At 46.8% G+C, this 15,108-nt stretch overlaps 1 protein-coding gene across 1 annotated transcript in view; it reads right to left on the bottom strand.

Annotated features, from left to right (window-relative positions):
• Window positions 1–764: 764 nt before the first annotated feature.
• Window positions 765–15,108, bottom strand: part of LOC140896881 (peroxidasin homolog) — a 64,241-nt gene continuing 49,897 nt past the window's right edge. The window contains exons 13-22 of the mRNA XM_073308948.2: window positions 14,351–14,463; window positions 10,294–10,450; window positions 8,824–8,932; window positions 7,857–8,014; window positions 5,339–6,842; window positions 4,751–4,885; window positions 3,802–4,010; window positions 2,960–3,074; window positions 1,414–1,507; window positions 765–861 (exon numbers count right to left, since the gene is read on the bottom strand). Of these exons, the coding sequence (XP_073165049.1) occupies window positions 766–861; window positions 1,414–1,507; window positions 2,960–3,074; window positions 3,802–4,010; window positions 4,751–4,885; window positions 5,339–6,842; window positions 7,857–8,014; window positions 8,824–8,932; window positions 10,294–10,450; window positions 14,351–14,463 (2,690 nt within the window). The 3' untranslated portion in view covers window position 765. The remainder of the gene's footprint in view (window positions 862–1,413; window positions 1,508–2,959; window positions 3,075–3,801; window positions 4,011–4,750; window positions 4,886–5,338; window positions 6,843–7,856; window positions 8,015–8,823; window positions 8,933–10,293; window positions 10,451–14,350; window positions 14,464–15,108) is intronic.

Below are 15,108 nucleotides of genomic sequence, written 5' to 3'. Positions count from 1 at the left end.
CTCCGCAGAGGACAGCTCCTGGGGACGCGCTGCACAGGTGTGCAATCTGCCTGCCTTTGGCCCTAGAGCGGTTGATGGGCGGCACCACCGCACAGAGTAGGGGCTTCCTGTTTGTGATACTTGCTTTTGGATTGGATTGGTCTGGTCTGGTCACGTCACAGGTCCTGCCTCTTAAACTGAGTGTACTGCCAGCTGGGCCATTTTTAATCTCCTTCCAAGGTGTGAGAATCTCCACTGTGCTTTCCTTAGGCGAACAATAGTTAAGTGAGCTCATGCTGCTTCCCACCAGGCCCCACTCCTTATGAAGGGAGCACACTGGATGGAGGGCACATGGCTTTGGGGTACAGCAAGGATAGCTAGCAAGGCTGCTAACATGAGAAGGAGCAGTAGTCCACAGGCCAACAGCCATCTACAGCTATTGTTGAGTTACAGGGGAACACAGCTGTACAAGGTATATACAAGAGTCCCTCTGTCCACCCTGGTCTGTGACCCGAGATCCCCACATGGCCTTCTGGAGACCCTTTTGGGGGCATTATTTGTGGGTAAATTAAATCCATTTACAGTACTTCAATTGTAAATTCTTTAGGGCCTACTACAGTGGGGTCCCGGGCCATGTCTAGGGCTCCTAGGTGCTATGATAATACAAATAAATAGTAATAATAATAATCAGCAGTCTGGTACCAATCTGTCTATCCTTCCCTGCACCCTCTCCCATGCTGGCGGCCCAGCTGACATGCTCTGACCTCACGTTAGCAGATGGGGTCATCATCTTTTTCTCCATTTCTCTCCAGTCTTCTTCCACCGTCTATATTCATTAGTGCTTCTATGCCACCACCTCAGCTGACCTTCTAATATGTTGACCTGGGACAGCAAGACAAAGATAGCACCAGCTCCCCGGTGGGGAATTCTCCAAGCTCCTCTCCCCACCCAACATTCTGCAGCCTGCACTCCCCAAACTTGAGTGCACCCTGAGATTAGGAGGTGGCCGGTTAATGTTTTGTTCCCACGGCTGAGTGCAATTTGGACATGCTTCTGCACTGCTGGGTCTCAGCTGAAGCAGATGCATGCAGAGGGATGCTGAGAATGGGTCCCATTCTGGAGGCATTTCAGAAGGCCAGACAGGCTCATGGAAGATGCAAGGCTGGACCTCCAGGCTCTGGGACGGAGTCTGTTCCCCTGAGAACCCCCAAAAGTAATCTTTACCCAGAAAGAGTCTCCTACCAGCCCTGCCCTTCCCCTCCTCTCTCTGCCCTCAAGCTCCTGTGACTACCCCTAGTTCCCTCTGCTCAGTCATTCCCACTTCTGCGGGAGGGAACAAGCCACACACACTACACCTGGCAGCTTTATACAGGGCTCTACATCCTATTCACAGGTGGGTGAGGGGAAGAGCCCCGGTGCATTATGAAGTCCTACCTGTTTCCGTAGGAAAGAGACAGTCTTTTCTAGGTCAGCCACAAAAGACTCAAGGTCCCGCTGGGAGGAACGGTCGTGGGAAGGCTCTTCATTTCTATAAGTAGTGGCAGAGAAAGTGAAGGCTGTTGTGAAAATGTTCACTCTTGAATTTCCTGGCTATGCAGGTATTTAAAAGCGTGACCCTGGCTGTACATTCAGGTTCTGTGTTTCACGTTTCTGCTTTTCTAAATCAAAAGGAGTTTAAGGGCCAGATTCTCAATGGTTCAAGAGCCAAGAGTCACTGGTGAAACATCCATGCAACTGTTTGCCTAATTTGTACAGGCACATACCACGACTGAGTGCAAACCCCCACCTTACACTTTAGTGAGTCTACATACTGATTAGAGGTGCACTGGCAGGTTTTTTTTGCACGAGTGGCCTTAGGTTCCTGAGATTTTGAAAATCTGCCCCTACAATGTTCATTCTCTCTTGTTTTCACTGGGCTCTCACCCAGCAATCCCATGCACCGCTACAGACTAGGGACTGAATGGCTAGGCAGCAGTTCTGCAGAAAAGAACCTAGGGGTTACAGTGGACGAGAAGTTGGATATGGGTCAACAGTGTGCCCTTGTTGCCAAGAAGGCCAATGGCATTTTGGGCTGTATAAATAGGGGCATTGCCAGCAGATCAAGGAACATGATCGTTCCCCTCTATTCGACATTGGTGAGGCCTCATCTGGAGTACTGTGTCCAGTTTTGGGCCCCACACTACAAGAAGGATGTGGAAAAATTGGAAAATGTCCAGCGGAGGGCAACAAAAATGATTAGGGGACTGGAACACATGACTTATGAGGAGAGGCTGAGGGAACTGGGATTGTTTAGTCTGCGGAAGAGAAGAATGAGGGGGGATTTGATAGCTGCCTTCAACTACCTGAAAGGGGGTTCCAGAGAGGATGGATCTAGACTGTTCTCAGTGGTAGCAGATGACAGAACAAGGAGTAATGGTCTCAAGTTGCAGTGGGGGAGGTTTAGGTTGGATATTAGGAAAAACTTTTTCACTAGGAGGGTGGTGAAGCACTGGAATGCGTTACCTAGGGAGGTGGTGGAATCTCCTTCCTTAGAAGTTTTTAAGGTCAGGCTTGACAAAGCCCTGGCTGGTATGATTTAGTTGGGGATTGGTCCTGCTTTGAGCAGGGGGTTGGAGTAGATGACCTCCTAAGGTCCCTTCCAACCCTGATATTCTATGATTCAATGCTCATTAAAATCAACGGAAAGACTCCTACCATCTCCAGTGGGCTTTGGATCAGGCTCAGAGTTTGTATTTGTGCAATATCATAGTTCCTTAAACAGCACCATAGCTCTGATCTTAGCAGAATCCAGCACTCTACATACACAGAACAGTTTATTCAGTCATGTATAAAGAGTCTTGTATATTTTGCAAATATCCCTGCACTCTAGTCCTCAGCTCAGGTTGGCAGATTTCAAATGATCACATGCACGCGCACACAAAAAATGACAAACTTTGTGACAGTAGAGAAAGGGAAGGTGAAAAACGTAGAGGCACTGCACCTGGGGATGGCAGGGTTGTGCTTAGAAGGGTTTTCTTCTGGGTAGCTGAAGCCAGGAGACCTCTTGCTCCGGAATTGCTGAGAAAGAGCATGGAACTGCCCTCTTGTTCTGCAGTCTGGAGGAAGGGAAAAGAGACTTTGGAGCGATGCTCTGTTGGGAAGTCCTGCCCTTTTGCTTGAATTTCCCCCTCCAATCTCCCCACTCAGCATAAGCCTTCATCATCCTACATGCAGCTATAACAATTACATCAAGCAGTTCTGAGTTGGTGCGTTCCACTGCACACGGAGCAAGAACCTCCCCCGGGCTGGAGCACCATTCAACGTAGGGGCGAGAGCATCAGGGGCGCCAGCTCCATTCCCCGATTCTGAGCGCCGGCCCCCACTGCCACTTAGAACTGCAGCCACTGGTGCCAGCGGAGGGTTGAGGTCATTGAGTGTGGCTTCACCATGCCCTCTCCCCTCCCCTGACATGCTGGAGGGGGGTGGACCTGCCGGGGTACAGGGCTTGGCAGGGGCACAGCTGCACCAGCAAGGAGGGGTGCCCAGGTTGAGGCATAAGTTAACTTAATAAAGAGTCTGGCCAATGGATTTTTCAAGGACATACAATTTATTCAGGGCATCTTCTGCATCCTTCCCTATGGAGATGACAGACCCAAGTTTGCTCCTTCAAAAGGTCCCAGGTGATCACTCCAACAGCAGGAGACCCGAGAATGAGCTGTGACTTACTGCTGCAGAGGAGTTGTGTAGATAATAAAACCACCCCTTGTATCTCTTTTAGAGAGAGAGAGAGCATCCCAACCAGAACCCACATGCCGATCGGCACAACAGCAGCACTGCGCCCACCTTCGCAGCAGTCCTGCCACATGCGGAGATCGACTGCTGGGATCTCCTCGCAGTTGACCATGCCTTGGGGGTAGGATGCCACCCGGAACACATCCCTCTGGAGCTGTTGGACATGGTCACTGTTGTCGCAGATGATGCGAGCCAGCGACGTCTGCTTTATCTGAGTCACCTGGGCTGGGGTGAAGACTCCAGGATTCCTGTACCAAAACCTACAGGGAATTGCAATCCATGGTGTCACTGAGGTTAACAAGCAGTAATGCTGGGTGAAGAGAAGCCAAAATTGGGGGGGAAAGGCCAGGCCAGGTGGAGGAGGGCACAAGTATTTGCATTTCAGGACCTGAGTTTAATTTGTGGTTTAAGTGGACTTGAGTCTGAGGGTCTCACAGGCCTTCAAAGGTGACTACTCAAGTTTGACCCTTCCCCTCTCTACGGGGTACATAGTATAACCAGTTCCATCCCAAGACAAGCTCAGAACGGTAATAGCTATAGTGTAGTGGTTAGGATTGTGATGCCCTGGCTCACACAGCTCCTTCCTGCATTCTTTCTGTAGGTAACCAGAGCGATTGGTGTCACATCTGACATCACATGCAGTAAATTCGCTCAGAATTAAGCTCCCAACCCTGTCCCACACCTATACTTTTCTAGCATTTCCACTTCAGAGACAGCAGATGACATAACTTAAGAACCTTGAAAATACCAATGAAGCCCATGTGAATTAATCTTTAACTAAGAGCAAGATAAGATGCCTGTACTGCCATAAGTCCTTGAGCAGATACACAGAAGGGAGGAGAACAGAGCCTGCCCTATCTCCTTATTCCCCCACCCAAAGAACCATCACAGCCTTTGAACCCAGGGGAAATCAGGAATTGCTCCTTCCCTGTCCCCCCAGGAGGAGTGATCTCCCCAAGCAGAATACTGGGGGTTTTGGTTTGACCAGAGGTGATGCTACCTATCCCCATCTCTGAGTCTTCGGAACTGCGTTGCTAGCAGGCACATCAGTGTTGGTCCAACTCTGGTCCCAGGGACAAGATCTTCCACCATCAGTGCTGGAAACAGGTCAATGTTTTTGGTAGTCCCATATAAACTGCACAGTGAGAGGCAAAAGGAAAAGATTATCAGAGGGCGGAAAGTGATCTCAGCTGGAGTTTTGCTTCATTTGAAAAGGAATCTGGGTGCAAGGAGCTCATCTGGGCAACATTTGGACAGTAACTGCTGTGAACTACCTAGACGACAGAAGAGAGGGCCTACCTCAGCAATAAGGAGTAGTAACCAAGACAGACAACAGGCAATTTAGTCCTCTTGGAAAATAGCTACTAGGGACTCAGATTGAAACCCAAAGAGTAACATACCAATCCCCTGATACAATACTAGAGGTTGAGAAGGGATTGCTCGCTTGGAAATCTCCAGGCATTCTAGTTGTTATACCACGGCCATCACCCTGGCTTCTGAACCCCATCGCCGTAGAGCAGATCAGCTGATAGGTGCTAGGGGAGGCAATACCACTGATAGACTGATCTCATGGTCCAAACCACAGTACCTCCTGAGCTTTTCTCTGATCTCCAGGTTTTTGATCTCGTTCCGGAGGTCTTCAAACTCCTGTGCCGACGTGAGGTTGCAGAAGACCCTAAAGTCATTGTATGGGGGGATGCCGTGGTCCCTTCCCCTCTGGATGTTGATTGCTGCTAGATCCAGTGAGACAGAGTGTGCCATGGAGAAGAGCTTCTCAGTCAGTTCCATGTTCAGGAGCTCGGAGGGGACCCGCATTTTCCCAGGGACCCCAAACAGACCACGGAGGAGAGGATCAATCCCTCCTTCCTGGGTAATCCTGAAAGGGGAGAAGAAGGCCTTGTGGAGGGGGACGTGGCCTTGGCGAATGGGCTGGAAGGTTTCATTCAGCCGATACAGGACGGGGTTGATCAGCGTGTGTCCGAACCGGAACGCAGCCGTGGCAAAGGCATTGAGGATTCCAGCATTGACGTTGGGGTCATAGCCTTTGTATTCACCCAGCACCTTCATGCCAGCTTCCCCGAGGATCTTGGGGAGCCAGTGTGCGTAGGTGATGTGCTGCATCTGGGCGCCCACCATTTTGCGCGCCTCATGGTAGAGTGTGTCCCCATCCCAGTGGGGATTCAGGGCCCGCAGCTCAGTGGCAAGCCGGTTGTGCTCCCGGAACCAGAGGGTGTGCATGGCTGTGAGGCCCAGCTGCTCGTTGGCGCGGTGATCCCCTGCCAGGAAGCACAGCACGGGGCTCTCGTTCTCATCCCGCATACACTCGGTGGGTGGTCCCACTGCAAATGGGAGGAGGCGTTTCCCCGAGCTGGGCACCACCTGCCCTTGTTTCAGCAGCCCTCTCTGGCTACTCAGGTCCCTCAGCTCCTTAGACTCCTGCTCTGTGCTGCCGTAGACATTGGAAGCATCGATGTAAGAGGTCAGGTGGTTGATCTGTTCCCTGGCATAGACTGAGTTCATCAGCAGGGAGGTCATCCCACTGCCGCACACTGGGCTGGAGCGGACAAAGAACATGCAGCGCCCATTCCTCACCCGGGGGTCATTCTTCGGGATCACGACCGAGAAGCACGGAGGGTCATTGGTGCACACCTCGCTGCAGGGTGCCCCGTCCGAGAACCGTGACATGCTGATGGCTGCCACCGTCTGGTCCATGTCGTGGTCCAGAAACTGGCCCCACTGCATGAGCATGTGAGTGAACTGGTCATCGGAGGTGATGGTTTCTGTCCCTATCATGGCTGTGGAGACGAGACGAGGCAGCGGCAGGGGCAGCTCCCTGGAGTCTTCCGCCAAAGAGAAGCCCCGTGGCAGGTTAAAGCCATTCTGGTAGGCCGGCTTGAGGAGGCGCTGGAAGGCTGTGAGGGACGCACCCCACATGGGATGCTGGAGATTGTTACAAGAGCCATCGTGGGTCCTGTACTGCTTGTGAAAACAGATGTCAGAGCAGTTGGGCGTGCGGCGGTGGGCAGAGCAGCCAGACAGGTTGGCGATCACGTTCAGGTAGTGAGGGGAGACCAGGTCATTGTAGCGGTAGCCTGTGAGGGAACCCCAAAGGAACACATTAGAGCATGGCCATCGTAGAGACACACCCTGCCACCTCACATGAGGGCTGGAAGAGGCCAATTTGATGTGGAATGTAGGGCCTGTGATTATGGGAGGGTGAATGCAGAATAATGAGGTACTGGCCCTATCATGGAGTGGTGGACGGAGGCAGGGTTTGGCACAAACATTACAAAGAGGGTGTGGTGTCTGGGCCTGGGTTCCAGGCTCTAGTACATTTGGTTTGTTTTTATGTGTTTATAGTCAGATGGCTCCCAGGTGAGCACCTCACAACCTTTAACGTCGGTATCCTCAGAGCAGCCTTGTGGAGTGGGAAGGCATTATCGCCACTTGACAAATGAGGAACCGAGACACGGAGACAGACCGGAGCGGTGTCTACACCATAAGCGCTACAAACAGCAGCATAACTGCAGCTACTCCGCTTCTGTCTAAACACTTGCTCCAGCAATGGAAGGGGTTTTTCCATTGCTGTAGTAAATCCACCCCCTTCATAGACGGTAGCTAGGCTGATGGAAGAATTCTGCCATTCATCTAGCAGTGTCTACACCGGGGCTTAGGTCAACTTAACTACGTCTCTCAGGAGGGTGAATTTTTCACAGCCCTGAGACGTGTAGCTAGGCCGACCTAAGTTTCAGGTGTAGACCAGGCCTAAGTGACTTGCCCTAGGTCACTCCAGAAGTCTGTGGTAGAGTGGGGAAGTGAACCCAGGCCTTAGCCACTGGGCTACGCTTTCCACTTTACAGGGCATTCTATGCTGTTCATGCCTATAGTTGAAAGTTGGATGGAAGATGATGGTCAGGATAAGGGGCAGAGTTAACCACTGGTGTTGGATCCTGGATAGGCTCTTACTGATATTTAAGTGTTTTGAACTTTTAGTACAATGTTCTGATTTCCCACCTTGCAACAGTCTGGCGTTGCTGTTTTTTAACTTTATTCTCCCTGTGAATTTCCTGATGTTCTACTGTCGGATCAGTAATAACCTGTCATACCCGTGCCATTCATGTCCACGATCAATCCCTGCTGGACATGGTCTTGGATCAGTTGTAAGGTTCTTTCAAAGATCTCGCCAGCCCGGGCTGTTTCGATGGTGTAAGGGTCCCGGGGGTAACGGAAGAGTGCCAGCAAGTCATTGGGAGTTTTGGGTCGCCTGTTTCAGAAAATTAAAAGTGGGCTACAAGGGATCCTTGATTACTGAAATGAATATTTCCCTGATGTTAACAAGATGTTTCAGGCACCCTGGGTCACAGTCTAGACCTATGCAGGAGACATATCCCAACAAGTATTCATGTTAGTGATCCAACTTCTCTGCTTCCTAGAGCTGATCAGGAAAGGATTCCACCCCGCCCCTGCCCCCCCATGACAAAATTTGATGAACATTTTCATAATTATTCATACTTTCAAAAATGTGTTTCAGTTTTTGGCACCTAAACGCCATAACATTTTGGTTTAAGGCCCAATTTTTTTGGTTTTTCCTATGAAAACCCCAAAATGTTCAATTAAAATGAATTGTTTCTGAAATTTCAATTTAATCTAAAGCCACTTTTTATCCAGAAAAAAGTTCAGATATATATTTCTTGGCCTTCTCCACTGCCACACACTGAACTAAGTCATCTGCATTTATATACTGACTGTGCTGTCCCTTTATTTCCATGTGTGCTCAGTCTCTGAACAGCTCAAGATTACAGTTCCATTCCTCTTCCAGTTGTACGGTCGCCTACAAAATAGTCTCAAGGGGTTCCTTTGTAAAAATTCTACAGTCAAACGGGTCTCCCCATTATGATTTTTACCCTGCTATAGAGGAGTCTATGTTTATTAACTTGGGTCACCCGAAACCTGAGACGGAATAATAGCAATGAGGTATAATACATGCTTTCAGAGCATCTCCAACTCAATATATTTCTGATCTCCATCTGCTGTCACTTCTGCAGCTCAGATCTTATCCCCAGGCAGGCTTACTTGCTAAATAGCTCAGTGCGCGTTGAATTGATAGCATGGTCCACACTGCTGATGGCTTCCTGTATTGATGTGGCTACAAAGGTGTCACCACTCCGAACAACGTCCGTGGCTTTCAAGGAATCAAGAGAGAATGAGGAAATTAAATGACTTCATTTTACTTTGGTTTTCCAACCCTGAGAGAACTTGGTGAGGCTTTTGTGCATCAGTGTCCACTAAAACATAGAACTTCATTGTCGTGTGCCATCATAAACAATTTGGGGTAGGTTTGTCTCTCAGTTTGCAGGATAGTTATGAACTGAAATCACTGCACCAGCATACAAGAGACCACACCGCAGGATGACAACATGCCCTTGGGAGATTTTGGTCTGTGAACATTCACTTGCATAAGGTATCTGAATTTGCTTCAGCTGTAGTTGCCCCACTTTCACGTTAACATGTTCTTTAGAAGATCTGTGAACTGACAGGTACATTCATGGCAAGAGTGAGTTTTTCTTAACATACACAGGAGTATGCACTTCAGAAACCTGATTCTAAGGGTATGTCTACACTGCAATCGGGAGGTGTGATTGTACCATGTGTAGACATACCTGAGCTAGCTTTAATCTAGTTAGCTTGCTCAAAAATACTGGATATGTATTCGAATGGCTAGCCCATGCTGCCACAGCTTCAGTGCTGGTTTTAGTGGGACTAGCTAGATCAAAGCACCTCCTGATAGCTGTGCAGAATCAGATATACCCTAAGCGTTCCCCCCACCCACTCAAGAACTAGACAATACCTTGTGGCCAACACGTCACACCAAAGATAATCAACCCAGCTCAAATTTGGATATTGACATTGGGGACTGACATGCAATGTGCACTGTTGGGAAACAAGCTACCAACCACGGACAAATCACATTAATTATCCTGTGAGTAATTTCAAAAAACAAAGAAGTTAGACAGCATCCTAAACGCCTCACAGTCAATTCATGCACAGAGAAGGGGGCTAAATAAATGATTGGCTATGCACGTTATTCACCCCCGCATGCTGGAGAAATGCTTTTAAACCGCCCTTGCTTTGCTTCTAATTTTTGCCTCCTCGATTCTTCCCTTCCCTCCAAGGGTTACCACCGTGACGCTTGACCTGCGGGCTGATTGACAGATGAGTGTTACCTCTCTGGCGGCTCTTTGTTACAATCCCTGCTTCTCCTTCCTTCTTACCCAGAGCAGTCGTGTGAAAAATGGAGAATGCCTTCCTTCCCCAATGGATTAGGGTTATAAGCAAGCGTTTAAAAACTTGTCATTCTATTGGCAGAGCTATTCTCATTCGCCCACCCTTTGCAAGGCCTGGATGTCTGAATGACCTGCCCATAAGGAAGTGAACAGAGCGACACAACTGTTCTCTAAAAGTACAGGCATCCACACAGGAAATATGTAAGTAGAGCAAGAGAAAGAGAGAACATTGCAAAGATAAAGCCAAGGGACACTGTACCAGTGATGGTCAGCTGCATGGTGCTGGACGTGAATCCAAAGGTATTCCTGGCTATACACTCATATCTGCCCTGATCAGCCACTCCCAGGTCTCGAATGGAAAGGGTCCCATCTTGACTTACATGGAACTTGCCGCTCTCTGTGATCTGAATACCCTCCTGCGGCATGAGCAAAAGACAGGAAGATGTTTCAGAGATAATCCCTCAGCCTAGACTCTGTTCTATTTAGGAAACAAACACAGCTGTCATTCATCAACATGGCCAGCAGATGTCAGGAGATCTCTGTGCAACACAGAAAAGGTATTTGAAAGCAGTATCAGTCCTTTTCACCCCACCCCCAGCAATTCTTTTGGCTAGTTACACTCTTGTCCGGCTTCCCACCTCCCTCTGCTTCCAAACATCTGTTGTATAGTTCTGAAGGAACTCCGATATGAAATTGCAAAACTACTAACTATGATATGCAACCTGTCGCTTAAATCAGCCTAGATACTAGATGACCGGAGAGTAGCTAATGTAACGCCGATTTCTAAAAAAGATTCCAGAGGCAATCCTGGCAACTACAGGCCTAACTTCAGCACCAGGTAAAATGGTTGAAACTGTAGTAATGAACAGAATTCTCAAACACATAGATGAACGTGATGTTGAAGAGTCAACATGGCTTTTATAAAGGGAAATCATGCCTCACTAATTTATTAGAATTGTTTGGGGGAATCAACAAGTATGTGGACAAGAGCGATCCAGGGGATCTAGTATAGCTGGACTTTCAGAAAGCCTTTGACAAGGTCCCACACCATGGGCTCTTAAGCAAAGTAAGTCATCATGGCGTAAGAGGGAAGGTCCTATGGATTAGTAACTGGTCAAAGAATAGAAAACAAAGGGTACAAATAAATAGTCAGCTTTCAGACTGGAGAGAGGTAAATAGTGGTGTCCCCCAGGGATCTGTAGTGGGGCCAAAACTGTTTAACATATTCATAAGTCATCTGGAAAACAGGGTAAGCAGTGAGGTGGTAAAATCTGCAGACGATACACAACTACTCAAGATAGTTAAGTCCAAAGCTGACTGCAAAGAGCTACAAAGGGATTTCGCAAAACTGGGTGACTAGGCAACAAAATGGCAGATGAAATTCAGTGTTGATAAATGCAAAGTAATGCACATTGGAAAACAATCCTAACTATACACACAAAAATATGGGGTCTAAATTAGTTACCACCACTCAAAAAAGAGACTTTGGAGTCATCGTGGATAGTTCTCTGAAAACATCCACTCAATGTGCAGCGGCAGTCAAAAAAGCTAAGAGAATGTTAGGAAAGGGATCAATAAAAAAAAATACATAAAATCATACTGCCAATACATAAATCCACGGTACGCCCACACCTTGAATCCTGTGTGCAGTTCTGGTTGCCTCATCTCAAAAAAGTAATGTTAGAGTTGGACAAGGTACAGAGAAGGGCAAAAAAATGATTAGGGAGCTGGAACAGCTTCCATCTGAGAAGAGATGAAAAAGACCGGGACTGTTCAGTTTGCAAAAGAGATGACTGAGGGGGGATAGGATAGAGGTCTATCAAATCATGCCTGGTGTGGAGGAAGTGCATTAGGAAGTGTTATTTACCTCTTCATATAACACACAAACCAGGAGTCACTCAATGAAATTAACAGGCAGTAGATTTAAACCAAACATAACTAAGGGAGTATATCTTCAGACAGTGCACAGTCAACTTGTGGAAATCACTGTCAGGGGATGTTGTGAAGGCCAAAAGTATAACTGGGTTCAAATGAGAACTAGATAAGTTCATAGAAGACAGGTCCATCAATGGCTATTAGCTAAGATGGTCAGGGACGCAACCCCATCCTCTGGGTGTCCCTAAGCCTCTGACAGCCAGAAGCGGGGACTGGATGACAGTGGATGGATCACGCAATAATTGCCGTTCTGTTCATTCCCTCTGAAGCAGCTGGAATTAGCCACTGTGAAAAGACAGGATACTGGACCAAGTGGACCTTTGGTCTGACCCCGTATGGCTGTTCTTACAATCCATATACATTCATTCATTTCACGTATTACTTTCTCCTCCAGATTCCATACTAGCTTAGAGGCAGGAAGCTGGGATCGTTATGCTGTAATACAGACATTAAAAGTTGAGAAGAGCAAGGGTTAAGTCTCAACAGGTTTGGTTCAGCTGAGGAATCAAAATTTAGAGGTTTTTCTGAACCTCTAGAGGAACAGGCTCTTTCATGAGATCTCAGACCATTGTGGTCTTGGGTGGGGGGGTGGGAGGTGTGAGACATTTCCAGTATTAAGAACTCCAAACATTCAAACATCTTGAGTCAGGCACCCAGAAGTCATGAGACTGGGATAAAATCATGAGATCTAAAAAATAAATTTATGGGTTTTGTTCTTTGCCTTCTGAGTTTTGAGCCTTCAGGTCACACGTTCAATCTTTTCTTTGCAACCATAAAGGCTAGCAACTTATTTTAAAGAATAAATGAAAACGAGAGTCTCATGCAGTTGCTTGTCTCCAGGAGTTGGGGCAATAAATAAATAAATACATAGCTGTTGTATAGTGCTTGTCATCAGCCGATCTGAAAGTAGTTTACAAAGAAGTAAAACGTCAAATACTGTGAGACTAGCGATAGAATCACAAAAGTTGGAGCAGCCCTTCTCTTTGGATTGTGGTGTCTCTTCTTGGTTTTCCAGCTGAAGCCAAGGGATATGTAAGACCTGATTCTTCTCTCATTTACACTGGTGTAACTCTGGACTAAACACATTGAAGTCAACAAAGTTTCACGTGCATTAAGCTAAACAAGAACAAGGCGCCCTTATTCCAGAGTAGAGGGCCCACACATAGAGTTATTCAGAAATAACTGCTCCTGAATAGCTCCATATGTAGACAAGCCCTAAATGAGAAGAGTCAGACCCATAGAATTCTGTACAGCTCCTAACACTATGGGTACTAATCTTTATTGTGGTTCCCAAGTCCTACCGTAATACAACAGCAATAATAAATAGTAATAAAATAAAATAACAATAATAATACAAATAATAAAGTTTCAGTTCCTATTTGAACTGAACTGCTACAGCTATCCCTTCTTTTTCTCTCCTCCCAGGATTCACTGAAACTCAGCAGATGCTTAACGAAGACAGTCTGTGTCCAAGAGAACTCCCAATCTAATTAAAATTTAACCTCTTTTTCACCGCTGCCAGGCTCCAGCCTCTCTGTAGCATTGCCTTAGTAGCACAGCTCTTCCACGTCAGACCCAGAGCCAAGTAGAAGTGTAATGTATTAGTGATGCAGCCCGCTCCCACCAGTGGAGACCCCTGAACACAAGGACAATTTGTACTGTACTAAAATATCCCGTCTTTGGGAGTGTCAGGGATCACTCAAGTCACAGGTTGGGTAAGTGGAGGCTGTTAAAATGGAAAGGACAATCCATATTGCTAAAGACCCAGCTATTTGACATATAAAAATCCTGTTGGGAAAATTTAGTTCCTCAAAACCTTATTTTCCATCAAATTTATCTTCTCCCATATTTACTACGCAAACTTATTTAATACCATGACAGCATTAGGTAATGACTAGAGCTGACTGAATTTTTGTTTATTAACAGTAAATTCACAGAAAAATGCATTTTGGGGGGGCACTGAAATTATTCATGAATTCCAGTCAAATTTGGTGAAGAATTTGGTGAAGCCGAACCCCACAACCAACCGAAAACAAAAATTTGGGAAGTGTCGAAATGGTTCGTTTTGAAAAAAAATAAAAAACAAACTATTTTCAAACTGTCATTTTGACTCAACATTTAGTTTTGAAATGTTGATTCGAATCAACATCAGAAATGTTTCTTTTCTACCCAAATGCAAGTTTTTCCTTTCAGAAAAAAGAACAACAAATTCAGTTTCAGTTTGAAACTGACCGAATTTGTTTCAGGTATTTTTGGCTCAGCCACTGAACCGAAAAATCAATTATTCACTCTGCTCTACTAATGAGACAGTATCGGGAACACTGCTGTGTGGGGATTATCAGCTGGGTACAGGGTGACTGCGGAATTCCAAGTTCTCTTACTTTGGCCCAGGTGATGGTGGGTCGTGGATCTCCTTGGGCAGCACAGGTGATCACAACATCCTGCCCAGTCTCAGCTATCACATCTTGTGGTGGGTGAAGAAACACAGGGATCACTGTTTAGTGTGAAGAAACAGAGGAAAAAATACAAGAAATGTCTTCGTTAGGGGCAATTGTGAGAGGTTTGAGTTCGTAACAACTCACCAAAGTCCTCCTTTTCTTTCTGCGGATACAGACTAACACAGCTGCTACTCTGAAACCTAACATCTCACCAGTGAGTGATAATAAGGCTCCCAGACACCTGCTGCTGTCTCAAACAACTTTTAAAGGGACATTGTCAAGTTAAAATATCATCTGTTTTCCTTGTCTCTGTTAGTAACAACCCTCTCTCATTTAAATTTCATTGTTCATCTTCTGCTGCTGTTTGTATTTCTCTCAGCTCAGACAATTACATGGTGGATTTCTCCATCACCTGGCGTTTTTAAATCAAGACTGAATCTCTTTCTAAATGATCTGCTCTACCTCAAGCAGTAATTGTGGACTTGATGCAGAAATTACTGAGTTAGGTTCTCTGGTCCATGTTATGCAGGAGAGAAACTCGAATCTATGAATTTACAGAAGCTAGTCAGTTTCTCATGTGATTTTATTCAGTTTAATTTCCCCAGAGTATGTCTACACTTACCCTGGATCAAGGCTGTGGCGATCGATCCACTAGGGGTTGATTTAGCGGGTCTAGAGAAGACCCGCTAAATCGACCACAG

This window comes from Lepidochelys kempii, chromosome 13 (assembly GCF_965140285.1).
Source record: "Lepidochelys kempii isolate rLepKem1 chromosome 13, rLepKem1.hap1, whole genome shotgun sequence".
Classification (NCBI taxonomy): Eukaryota; Metazoa; Chordata; order Testudines; family Cheloniidae; genus Lepidochelys; species Lepidochelys kempii.
Note: the sequence above shows the minus strand (reverse complement) of the source record. Positions and strands in the feature narration are given on the sequence as shown.